The following is a 14116-nucleotide window of genomic DNA, read 5'->3' as shown; positions in this document are numbered from 1 at the left end:
GGGATTGATGAATCTATCCTATTGTGGATTAAGTCCTTCTTAACTTGCAGATCCCAGTATGTAGTGCTAGAAAGGAAAAACAGCTGCTCTAAACAAGTTCTCTCTGGTGTACCCCAAGGTACTGTACTCACACCACTTCTGTTTTTACTGTATATAAATGATCTCCCTGCTTGTGTCAATAGTAAGGTTAAACTGTATGCAGATGATGTCCTACTGTACTCCTACATACATTCCGAATCCGATTGTATAGCCCTACAATAGGATCTTGACAAACTCATTGAATGGGCTCATACTTGGCTGATGGAATTTAACATTAAGAAATGCAAACACTTGAGAATTACCAATAAAAGAAATCCCATCATTCATAGACATCATCTGGAGAATTCTATCATCTCTGAGGTTCCTCACATGAAATATCTTGGGGTCACCTTTGACCAGAAACTATCATGGAATGAACACAATCAAAGAGTCACTAGCAAAGCAAACGAGGTTAATGGATTCTTGTGTCGTAACCTTCACTAATGCCCTGTTTCTGTTCAGAGCAATTGTTATAAGACGATGTCCGCCCCATTGTTGAATATGCATCCTCTATCTGGGCCCCCCACACCCACACCAACATAAACCAACTTGAGTCCATCCAAAGGAGAGCAGCCAGATTTTGCTACAATGATTTTTCTAGATTTAGTAGTGTAACAAGAATGATGTCATCATTAAATTTACCTACCTCGAAGAAAGAAGAAACAAGTCTAAGATAACTACAATGTATAAGATAATTAATGGTAATCTAAGTATACCCACAAATGATTTTATACCTAATCATCATCCATCAAGGGAAGGATATTATAAACAGCTTGACACTATGATTGATTCTTATAAATTTTCCTTTTTCCCTTCTACAATCAGACTCTGGAACACACTCCCCCCCTTTGTAATTCACTCCCCTATCTTAGATGAGTTTTGTACTAACCTGAACATTCATTATGATCATACCTGTGCACAACAATCTTTTTGATTTCTGCACAGTAACAAATATCAAGGCACACGGTAGTGTGTCGTGTGGCCCAAGAAGCCGGCACGCCACACCGTGAGTATATTAACAGGAAGAAAGAAAACGCGATTTTCACACCTTTGTAGCTCTATGATCCCTTATCTAATTGAAACCAAATTTGCTCCAGAATTGCTGGCTAGGTAGGGGAGTCTACATTCCAAATTTTAAGAAAATCACTCTGACCATTTCCGAGACACGAGCAGCCAAAGTTTGGGTTTTTTTTCTTCATTTTTTCTTCTTCTACTTCTCCTTCTTCTTTTCGCACACTTTGCAAAATCCGCAATAAAACACGAATGCGTGCTCCAATCAGGCTGAACTTTGGCATACATAAAGGGCTCATTATGTTGAATCTCAGTACCAAGTTTGGTAGAAATCCGATGAACATTCACGGAGTTATGACCGATTTATCGCGTAAAATAAGGTCAAAGGTCTGTCACGCCCACAGGGTAAACCGCTTGAAAGAATGAGCTGAAAATTGCTATGTAGATGGAGTAACTATCGTAGGAGTACCTTTTGGTGGTTTGAAAGGAGTCGAGCTAAAGGCCATTGAGATATGACACAAAACCCAACCTGTGTCACAATTACGCGATCAATTTTTATAAATAAAAAAAAAACTATTAGTTTTTCACGCCTATCAGGCAAACCGCTTAGAGCAATGAGCTATAAATCGGTGTGCAGCTGGAATAATTATCATAGAAAATCCTTGCAGTAGTACAGAAGAATCGGATTACAAACCAATGAGTTATGATTCAAAAGCCAACTACGTGTAATAAATGCAAGATCAAGATACTCTAATAGAACAGTCACCCTAATAGAGCATTCAGCTATATGTTTTTAATTTAAAATTATATACACACTTATATACCCTTCTCACTGAGAAAATGCTAGTTGAAGTTTAGTGGTAAAGTTTTATGTTGGCCATGTTAACATACAGATAGCCAATAAAATCTTTTTGGGGGTGGAAAGCACAACTTTGTCAATGGAACTTCTCTCTCAATGACATATAAAAGAGGAGGCAAGATAGAGGTCTGGCCACACTAAACTATATGTTAGGGACATGCTCACTTTAAACTCAAAGGAATTCATAATTCCTGGTAGACTGAGAGGCCAGCTACATTGTTCTTTAGCTGTTTGATGCACTTAGAGCACATTGAGAAAAGCTTTCATAACGTCTTTATAAACTCACTTCACCTGTATTTCAAATTAAACCGGTATGAATTAACCACCATAAAGCAAAGCTTACCTGCCTGCAAGTTTAATACAGGCTCTACGCAGCTTTCATTTTAGCTAGATTTAGCACACAAACGTTGTTCACATGGGTGTGGAGAGACAAACAAACATGCGAACATACATACACATACATTTTTCAGAAAGCAATTTCAGGAACCAGGTATCCACCTGATTAAAAGATCTCATAATTACTCATTTCTATACCTTAGTAAACCATCACACACACACACACACACACACACACACACACACACACACACACACACACACACACACACACACACACACACACACACACACACACACACACACACACACACACACACACACACACACACACACACACACACACACACGTATACTGCTGACCTTTAACTTGACATCCAAAAAGTTCAAATCTCAAACAAGCAAACTCTCCTACCCATTCCAGTGGAATTATACGAATGTACTGTGCAATAACTGGATGTCTAAATAGTCTCCGTCTACACAAGTCAATTCCTTCAAAATTCTATACAAATGTACAGCAGTTACAGATAATTTGCATTCTATATTTATCTAATAACTACATTGGCAAACACATATTTATGTCAGGAATTAATAATAAGGTGAGACAACCCCATTAGCTATTCCAAAACCTCTCAGCTATCATGGTTCGGTCACGATCGAGACTCACAATTTTAGCCTTGATATCATTACCTCTTGCTCATCTTATGATTTTCAACAAAGATTAAGAGATAACTATATTTAAGTGCCAAAACATCTTGGAACAGGTATCACTTGATCATGTTGTTATCAATGGGACACCTCTGTATTCTAAGCTGGAATTTTGGCAGATATATTATTCCTTTTTGATTGTCCCTTGAGTAAGCACGATTGGACTTCTTAGCATCATTATAACTGATTATAATGAAGAATTAACTTGTACTGCTGGAGTTTATATGATGAGATCATGAGTGATTTAATGATGGAATAAAGTAAGTAATTTGTTATCATAGCATTGGCAAGGGTTGAACCAGGTCAGCACTGCAGGTTGAAACCGGGTCAGAACTGCTTACCTGGATAGCAATCCAGGCCACAAACTTCAACACACCTTACTGATAACTGGACATGATTCCATATGCTGCATGCTACAAACAGATTAGTAAGTGGGCATGGCTCAAGAAAGAACATGTATGCTGCAACACTAGACTATGAAGCATATTGATTAGTGGGCATGGTTCCACATAAATCTACAGACAGTAACAGATATAGCTTTTTGTGTATACCAACAGACTACAACACACCTTACCGATCATGGACAAGGCTCCACGCATGCCTATACAAACCATATCACACATTTCAGATAAGTGGGCATGTCCCACGAGAGAAGCTGGCTGCTGCAGGATTATACTATAAACATGTTAATCTACTTCCACATTGTTAATGTAATCCAATCTGAGTCAGACCCAGATATTCTATAAAGTAGTTCAGACCCAGATGACCCAGTCAACTTGGTCAACCCGGATGACCTGATCCAGTTTCAACCCTGGTGTAGACTACACTATAGAAGATGAGCTACTTAAATAACACTTCTGCACCCACATATTGCAGCTGTAGCTAGTCATGCACTTCAGTACAATTCATTAAAACAAATGTATGTACATGACCCCATCACCAAGATGGCACAGGCTTTACAGCTACCGTACATGGAGGATGGGTGACTGGATTTCTCAAGACCAGATTTACTTTATTAGAGGTTTGAATTCCATGCTTTATCAAGGTGTCCAACACCCTCAAATACTATTAAACTCAACTATTATAGCTACAGATAGCAAGTTAGGCTTATTAACAGGTCAGTAAACAGAGCATGTAATACACATGTACAGACTTGTATTACACGAAGTGTTACATGCTCAAAATCAGTCATATAAATCTGATCTAGCAATCTAATGATCAGGAAAAGGGATATTTCGTAAGTATGCCATCTATGTATTGTATTACATGTGTGTAACACTATATGGTCTATTATACTATACTCACAGTGGAGCCGGAAGAATTAGAAATTACAAAGTTGTACATGCCATCAGATCCAGCATATTGTAGCATGTAGCGTGTTACATATAATTCCTGATTGTTAGGTTGTATGAATATAGCTTGCACTACTAGTTCTGCACCAAAATCTATCTCTATATATACATCTTGCATGCTTGCTGAACACCATCCAATTCCTGATAGTCTTGCTTGTGGTGGTGTATATGGATCAATAAAGGAAGAAGCATTCATCCGTTTATCAGTCACCAGAGTATCGTAGAGTAAATCATTATCCAACAAGTCTATTGGCCTCCTACATGGTGTAGCTAGTGAAATGAACAATGCATAATTATGTACATGTGTGAATTTTATTTGTGACAAATACTGATGCTAGTAAATATTTTAATAGCTAGTGACTCATGCACAAATCTTTTAATACTAACTACAGTTATCTATTATCAATTTTTGTCAAACAGACAGTGATTACAACCTGTTAATCAGGACGCTTGAAAATGAGGACACCTGCATAATCTGGACACTCAATAATGGTCCCAAAGTATTCCTTAGCATGTAAACTGATCATGACCTGAAAAATTAGAACACCTTGATAATCAGGACACTTTTGTTTGGTCCCAAGGTGTCCTTAATACACATGTTTCACTGTATATGTAAATCAACCAAGTCATGGCATCAAGAAACTGCCTTTGCACTTTAAGTGTAGTTGTATCATGCATATGAGTGAATACACTCTGAGTTGGAGTGGTGGGGCAGCTGCAGATACCAGCTAGAGACAAGAATAGTGATGGCGTATGGATATTGTATAAGCCAGATACAACATAGTCACCTGAGTCACCTCCTCCTGTTTTAAGTTTGCTGTTCTGTATATCAAAATGATTCATTTCCAAAATCAAGTTGTGTATGTATGGTAGCCAACCATAAACCAGCTACACCAATGGTTACAAACCCCTACTTAGGCTATGGGATTGATTTTTCCACTATTAGATGTTGCTTCAGCCCAACATGTGCCTTTTAGCATAGCGTAAGCAACCAATTATTGGATGGGCTTGATTATCAGAAATGGATGACTTTATTATCAGATGCGTGTTATCCTAATAAAAATGGGCAAGATTCCATGGCACAATATTAAGTGGCATTGTTGACAAAGCGCATATTAAGCTTGATGACAATTATAACTTTACTGATTATTGTGTTTAAAATTTGAACAAAGGTTAACAGTGCATGTAACTTCTTTACTGCAGGTTTGTAGTTGTGTTGGAAGCAAGTTTCGCCTGTGTCATTAAATGGGGTTTGTTCATGTCATTTTGAGAGTTCATGATAATCAAATTTCAATCACTACTTTGAAGCTTTAGCCACCAAACAATGAAGGAAACAAGTCAAGCCATGAGCACTTGACAGATAAACATGCACAGTATGGCTACTGGTAAACTTAAAGAGTTGAACTGCTGTGGCTTAGGTAAATATGGCAGCTGTTTTGAACACAGAGGATGATAAGAATATAGTTGAAAATAGTGTAATAAGTCCCACGACTGGAGTCCAAGGTGAGCGACTACATGCCAGCCAGAAACCACCAAGATATCAAGAACAAAGCAAAGAGAAATACCTAGCTAGTTATGGTAGAGAGCTAGTTATTCCGCTACTAATTACTGTATGATTGTTAAATGACCACTGTGTGTTGAATTATCAACTTTTTATGCGTGCATTTTACAAAAAAAAAAATCATAGCTATTGTATGATACAATTTTACGTATTGAAACTTTGCATGGGTGTTGGTTAGGCACCCACAATTATGTAGGAATTTTATCAAATTTTTAGCAGCTGTGTAGTGGTCAGTTATGTGGTAATCTTCCGATGAAGTTCCAGTGATTGAGCCACGGTTCCGATAAACAGTTACTTTGATTCTAAATGTTTTCAGCTGTAACTGGACCCTTTGATACCAAATTTGGTACACAAGAAGATGACATCAAGTGGAATACTTCTGCCAAAAATCTTGCTCCAGGAATGTAGTTTGGATGAGGAGGGACGTGTGGCAGAGATAAACGTTCTGTTAATTGGTTGCTTATGCTATATACTGCAGTATGTACAATGTATGCATCATCATGGACTTGCCTTTGTCCTCCTTTGTGTCCAATTTGTATTTTGCTTACAGATAAAGAATTGATTTGCAACTGCTTTGTGTATTACCTATCATGTAAGAATAAAACAGGAATTCAGTGTCCGGTCAGCCGTAATTTTTGCACCATGCCTCTAACAGTCAAAGTACTAGTCAAAGTACTAGGCAAGCTTCATGCATTGCTCTTCACATGGTGTGTAGGGTTGCATCATAATAATTGTGTTAAACAGCAGCTACCTATAACCACAATGAAAATTCTTGACCTGTTTTGTTCAGTACTGAAAATTGACCTTTTCTTCAGTATCTTGGCATCTTTGATGTCAAAAACCCTCTCTATATTAATTGTGTCACCCTTAGCAAATTTTAGCCCTCGCACCAGACTGAGAAGTCTAGTGCGCAAGACAGTAGGATAGCATACACTTACAAGTAGAAAACTATACTTAAAGTCAGACAGCTACGCCCCTTAATAGTTGAAGAAATTATAGTGCAGAACAGTGGCCGCAAGCTTCACTGCAAGGAAACTATAGTGTTTTATTACTTTCATAAATATTCCTCTGGTGTTACTACCCTTAGTGCACCTACAGGTATAAAAGTAGTAGCTACGAAGTAGATTTGGCTGGTTTCGCTCAGTGGCTGCGTCAGTATGATGTCCACAATTAAACATTATATTTTATAGCGCGGCTATACTGTATACACACACGTAGCTTCGCTTACTTATTCGAGCTGAAGACACAACATCTACAACTGCGTAAACTGAAAACAGTAATCCAACAAGAAAATGAGCTGTTTTCTTCTCCGTCATTGTTAACCACCACTCGACTCCACCCACGCATTTAGCTACGCCCGGCAATAGTATCCGGATTAATGCGCCTATCAATTGTAACCCCCGATACCCCCAGTACGGGATCCATAGGGGGGTTTATACGGGGGTTCACCTACAAAGTTACCCCCAGTAGTGGGGCTTTTGACACAAGCATTTTATAACAATCGAATTGTGTAACTATATTTAGTTAAATCACGTGACGTTGACCAGTAGCCAGAGAAGCGGCGTTGATCATGGAGTGGGGGGATACCTCGGGGAATATAGGTGGTAGGTAGGGGAATAGACAAACACTTAGGCCTCAGTAGTGGGGTTATTGCTCTTGCAGGGTGTCAAATCCCCACCTTGTCCCCACATGGCCTGTACTGGGGAGGTAGGGGCCTAACATTGATAGGTGCATAATGGTTCCACCGGTCAACTATCCAGCACACCACTACATCTAGAGCACTATATAAAATATTTTGGCCTTCAATAGTGTATCATCAGATATCTTTAATTTACTGCTGCAGTGCTGCATACTGCTCACTGCTTTCCGCACCAACAAATCGGATGTCTTGATTGATTATAACTTTACAGTACTGCATAGCTACAGGTGTACGATAATTACAATCATTGGCATTTGGGTACGGTACTGAAGGTCCTCTAGCTCTGGGCTAGCGGCCATTAAAAATACTTACAATACTTACTTACATTAAGAGGGTTGGAGAGTATAGCTATTGGAACATCTATGATTATATGATTATGATAATTGGAAAGGCAGCACAATGCTGATTACTTCAAATGAAAAAAAAATACTAAATGGGCATACAAAATGATACAGGTTGTCATGTCTAAAGATGTGTCCATAAAATTTGCATATCAAGACATACGGTAGTGTGTCGTGTGGCCTAAGAAGTCGGCGCGCCACACCGTGAGTATATTAAAAATTATTATTATATTATATTTATTACTGTGCAGCAATCAAAAGATTATAATGCACAGGTGTGATCATAAAAGTTACTTAAGTTATTACAAAACTCATTAGGGTTAGAGGAATTAATTACATCAGCAGGGAGTTGGTTCCATAATTTGATGGTTGATGAGGAAAAGGAAAATTTGTATGCATCAATTAGAGTCATTGGTTGGTGATAGTAGCCACTCCTTAAACTTGAAAGTTTAGGGGTAAGATCATCTGTAGGCACAATCAAATATCTGTTAATTATTTTGTAAAAAGTACTTAATTTAGCTTGGGTTAGAAGAAAGAAAATGCACTTTTCACACCTATGTAGCTCTGTGATCCCTAATCCGATTGAAACCAAATTTTCTAGAGAAATGCCGGCCAGTAAGGGGAGTCCACATACCAAATTTGAAGAAAATCGCTCCAGCCATTTCCGAGATACGAGTGAACAAAATTTCGTTTTAATTCCTTCATTTTTTTCTTCTAGCTACTTCTTCATTTCGCACATGCACTTCGCAAAATCCGTAATAAAACACAAATGCGTGCTCCAATCGGGCTGCAATTTGTCACACTTAAAGGGCTCATTAAGGCGGATCTCAGTACCAACTTTGGTAGGAATCCGATGAAAGTTCACGGGGTATGATTGATTATTCGTGCAAGATAAGGTCGAAGGTCTGTCACGCCCACAGGGTAAACCGCTTGAAGGAATGAGCTGAAAATTACTATGTAGATGGAGTAACCATCGTAGGAGTGCCTTTGTGTGATTTGAAAAGAATCGAGATAAAGACCATGGAGATATGACACAAAACTCAACCTGTGTCACAATTACGCAATCGATTTTTATGAATAAAAAAACTATTAGTTTTACGTCTACCAGGCAAACCACTTAGAGCACTGAGCAGATAATTAGTGTGTAGCTGGAATAATCATCATAGAAAGTCCTTGCAGTAGTACAGAAGAATCGGATTACAAACCATTGAGTTATGATCGAGGTTATGATTCGAAAGTCAACTACGTGTAGCAAATGCGAGATCAAGATACTCTAATAGAACAGTCACCCTAATAGAGCAGTTGACTACGTTTATAAATTACTCCATTAAAGAATTATTTTGTTATTCTGTAGGGAGTTCAGCTACAGTTAATCTTATAGACAATTGTTAATCCTATAGACAATTCAGCTAGAAACAAGTCACCCTGTAGAGAGATTAGCTAGAAGAAGTCACTATGTAGAGGGTTCAGCAACAAAGAACCACCCTATAGAGAGTTCATCTGCAAACAAATCACCCTGTAGACAGTTCAGCTACGAACAGATCACCCTGTAGAGAGTTCAGCTACAAACAATTCACCCTGTAGAGAGATCAGCTAGACAAAAGAATTTACCTTGTAGAGAGTTCAGCTACAAAGAAACCATCATGTAGGGAGTTCAGCTACAAACAAATCACCCTGTAGAAAGTTCAGCTATGAAAAGATCACCATGTAGAGAGTTCAGCTAGAAGAAGTCACCTTGTAGAGAATTCAGCTACAAAGAAACCACCATGTAGATAGTTCAGTTGCAAACAAATCACCCTGTAGAGAATTCAGCTACAAATAAATCGCCTTGTAGAGAGATCAGTTAGATACACTCACCCTGTAGTCAGATCAGCTAGAAGAAGTTACATTGTAGAGAGTTCAGTTGCAAACAAATCACCCTGTAGAGAGTTCAACTATAAACAGACAACCCTGCAGTGAGTTCAGCTAGAGTCAAGTCACCTTGTAGAGAGAATCCTGCAAAGAGTTCATCTACATACAAGCAAATCACCCTGTAGAGTTACATTTTAAGTCACCCAGTAGAGAGATCAGCCGCAAAAAAAAGTTATCCTGTAGGGATTAATTGACATAGTAAATATATGTATTATATATATTGTACATTTACTGATAAAATCAGAATTAGTCAAAGTATTTATAAAATCTGCTTCATCTTTTTATTCTTCCTGTGGTAAAGAAAAAAAGATAGGTTAAAAAGCCCCAAAGCCGGTCATAGGCCAGCTTTGGGGTATAAAAATACAAAAAGAAGTGAGATCTAATCCAAAACAGCCAAGCTGTAAAAAAGAATGCGGCCCTCAGAAAAGCTATGGTGAAAAAAGATGTGAAATCCAAGGTGGCGGCCAAGAAATGGTTGTGATGGTAGGTTAATGGTTAATTTTTTTTTTTATAACAACAATTCAGGTGAATTTTGTGCCAAGACCAAGCGGCACCAAATTCACCTGAATTGTTATTATTAAAATTTTTACCATTAACCTACCATTACAGCCATTTCTTGGCCGCCACCTTGGATTTCACATCTTTTTTCACCATAGCCTTTCTGAGGGCTGCACTCTTTTTTTTACAGCTTGGCTGTTTTGGATTAGATATTCTAGTCTTGACAGATAGAGATAAATCAATCGGGGGTAAGGCATCCCATAATTGAGGGATTCTATTGAAGAAGAAATGTCTATTTATATTACTACTGTTCCGAACATGATTCATTTTACCACTTGTTGAAAACCTAGTAGTTTCATTTATTAGCAAAGGTGACGTAGAGATGGGACAGATGGAAGCTAGGATGTAGGGATCGCATGCTTCTACCAGATCTAGAGGTTGACAGTGTCTTCTTGGTGAACTTTTTTTATAGGTGGGTCATTCCATACCAAATCAACATGAAATTGACATGGCCTCTTTGGATTTCTTCACAGGCAACAATACATGCTTTGTTGCCTATTACAGAGAATCAGGAAAGCTGGAATATATCAGTTATGTTGTTATGTCTGATTGCTTACATCATGACACAATTGCTGTGCATTTATTTCAAAGGAATCTGGTACAATTTCTTCAAGAAAAGTTTCTAAGAGTAGATAAAATTTCTTTTTCAGATGGATCTGTAGCTCAACATAAAAATCGCAAAAACTTCGCAAACATTTGCCATCACAAGGAAGATTTTGGGATACAAGCCGAATGGCATTTCTAAGCTACATCACATGGCAAGAGACTGTGTGATGGAATTGGTGGCACTGTAAAACATCTTGCTGCTAAGGCAAGTCTGCAAAGAGCATATCATTCCCAAATTATGACTCCTCGTCAGCTATTTGATTGGGAAATTGAGAACATAGAAAGGGTCCACTTTAAATACTGTACAATAGATGAGTACAGACGAGAAGACCAAGAGATCATCCTAGAAGAAAGGCTAAAAATAAGTAGAACTATACCTGGTACACAGAAACTTCACTGCCTTATTCTCTAATTAAGCAGTCTTAAGATTCTAACAAAGATGTTTTCAAATTCAAGTGTTGTTAAAGAGGAAAGAGTTACTCATTTAAATAAGACTGAAATTGCAATTGATGACAAAAGGATTTGTCACAGCTGTGTATGAAAGTTAATGGCGGTTGGGTTGTGTTGTTCACATAAATCAAGATGGCAAAACAGTTAGTATAAACAGACCTCATGGTCCATCACAACCATGAATATAAGTAGCTAATTTACTTGATAAGAGTTTCAGTTCGTAAATGGATGTTCTGCTTATTGTCCCAACTTGGAACTTTTACATGAGAAAGTTGTATATGTACATGTAATTTGCTACACATAAAGGGTCTGTTGAGAAACTAAGTCACACCAAATTTTGACCCATCCTACTAATTACCTTGGAGATATGACCACTCAAAAGTTAATTGAAAAACTTCTTGCAACATACAAGTTAACACAAAAATCCCCATAACTTGTGAATGGTCCAATGTATAAAGTCACAGTTTGTTTTATCAAATTCAATATTAATTTCTCTTTCTGGTGATATATAGTGTTTTATAATTGCACAAAGTGGAAGGTCAAACCACAAAAAGGTGTTGTTGCTTTTTCTTTGATGTCAATTTTCAAAGAAACGGTAGTTTTAATTACTTAGTTGTTCCAATGGAATCCTTGGGCTGCATCTTGTAGCACAAAAGAATAATTCTCTGAGAAATTGCCTTCTACTATAAACTCTCCTGGAAGCATGCTTGATATAACATTTGTTTGAAACAGAGACTGCTGCTTAACAATGAATGAATGGGGTATCAAAAGTTTAATCTGTTCACAAAATGCATCTACAAAATCATCTGCTCACTTAGTAATTGTCTCTAGTGTTGGTCTATCCACAGACACCCATTGTTTATACTGGATACTGTCAATGTAATTGTCATCCATTACCTCATTCAGGTAATCTTTGAGCTGTAAGATTCCTGGGCAAAACTGACAAATCCTTAAGTAGCAAGCAGGCTGTGGAGGATTACATATGACTAGTGCAATACAGTGGTAATAATGCTGTAAATGAAACTCTCTACCAGCTGTAAGCTCTGCCAGTTTACCAGCAACCATCATCAACTTTGTGTTTTGGTGGATAGTGCAAACACATACTGCATGTGTTCCACTAGCTCCAACCAAGGCACAGTGCTTTGGGCAAAGTTCAGCAAACCTATAGAAAATCCTATTTTTTCAGCTGGAAATCGACCTTTGAATAATTGTTAGTAAATTTCTTTCAGGTTTCATAACAATAATCTCTTTTGAACTAAAATTCTTCTGTCATCAACTTTAACAGAAATACAATCTTTCTTTCCAGGCATTACTCAACTAATATCATCAGACTCATAGTAGTTTTGAACCATTGTAATTGTCTCATTACTCAAACCATGACCATGATTTGAGCTTGGAGTGGACAAAATACCTTCTGATTTAACTAAGGCTTTAACCTTTCTAGCCATGTAATTGGAAGCCTTAAATTCACTTTCAATCTTTTTGATGCTCCAACTCATTGGTAGAACTGTTAAAATTTGTACCTTAACATTCTTCTGTTGGGTTTCATGGAACTTCACTTCTAACTGCTTGATTATCTCACTTTCATCATCAGTATATCCTCAGACATATGCATAGAGTTCACAAAAGCACTTTTCATCTTAGTTAGCTTTTCCCTAGGGTAGCGTGTACTTTGTAGCCTACTTTTTATGACTGGTGATTCTCCAATGATAGATAAGCCTTTGTCAACACTCTCCAGATCCTGATAATCATAAGTATCTTCATCACTTAATTCTTCTTGTACTGTCTCCATTTCTGAAAGTTTCTTTCTACAGCTGCAGCTATTGCATATCTTCTGATCAAGGGTGAGAGTAGCAATATTCTCACACATCCAAGGTAAAACTGGCCTTAAACTTGTCTTCTTGTGCCTTGGGTTGTTAAAAGGATTGCAACAACTATTTATCCAGTGCTTTTGTGCCATATGTTCACACAGTACTGAACGAAAACTGGCAGGTAGTACACACTATTCTGTGTTTTCATATGCAACTGATAATATATCCAATGGTAAAAGATGGTAACAGTGGTGTCTAACAGAACCTTTACATTTCCATTGAAGTTCTTTAACTGTAAAGAACTTCCAAGAGATTTGTAGATGATACAACAAGTCAACAAGTAAAAATTTTGGTGACATGTATAGACTATAGAGTAAATATACAACTGCTTAGGCTGAAATTACAAATTATTGTTTTGGAAGATTAGACTAATCATGTAGCTTTAAGGTTGAACAATTACATGTAGACAGAGCACTATATGCAGCCAGGAAAAAAGAATTAGTACGTGAATCTCAACCAGTTTACATTATAAAAACTATTTTGGTCCCATCATTACTACAGTAATTGCAGACCCAACTTGAAACTTTTACCTGTGATAGATGTGCATATACACAATTTGTACACAGAATATGAAGCTAATTAAAACTACCGTTCCTTTAAAAATTGAGATCAAAGAAAATATCACTTTTTTGTGGTTTGACCCTATACTTTATACAATTATGAAAACCTATATATATATCATCAGAAATTAATGCTGGATTTCATAAAACAAACCACAACTTTATATGTTGCATCACAAGTTATGGGGAATTTTGTGTTAGCTTGTATGTTGCAA

General features: G+C 37.5%; 1 protein-coding gene across 1 annotated transcript in view; it reads right to left on the bottom strand.

Moving 5' to 3' along the window:
• LOC136251862 (uncharacterized) overlaps positions 1 to 7256 on the bottom strand; it is a 30396-nt gene extending 23140 nt beyond the window's left edge. Inside the window, exons 1-3 of the mRNA XM_066044262.1 lie at positions 7134 to 7256; positions 4298 to 4614; positions 2648 to 2786 (exon numbers count right to left, since the gene is read on the bottom strand). Of these exons, the coding sequence (XP_065900334.1) occupies positions 2648 to 2786; positions 4298 to 4614; positions 7134 to 7221 (544 nt within the window). The 5' untranslated portion in view covers positions 7222 to 7256. The remainder of the gene's footprint in view (positions 1 to 2647; positions 2787 to 4297; positions 4615 to 7133) is intronic.
• Between the last annotated feature and the right edge of the window lie 6860 nt (positions 7257 to 14116).

This window comes from Dysidea avara, chromosome 3 (genome assembly GCF_963678975.1).
Source record: "Dysidea avara chromosome 3, odDysAvar1.4, whole genome shotgun sequence".
Lineage (NCBI taxonomy): Eukaryota > Metazoa > Porifera > Demospongiae > Dictyoceratida > Dysideidae > Dysidea > Dysidea avara.
The sequence above is the reverse complement of the archived record's forward strand: the minus strand, read 5'-3'. Positions and strand labels throughout refer to the sequence as shown.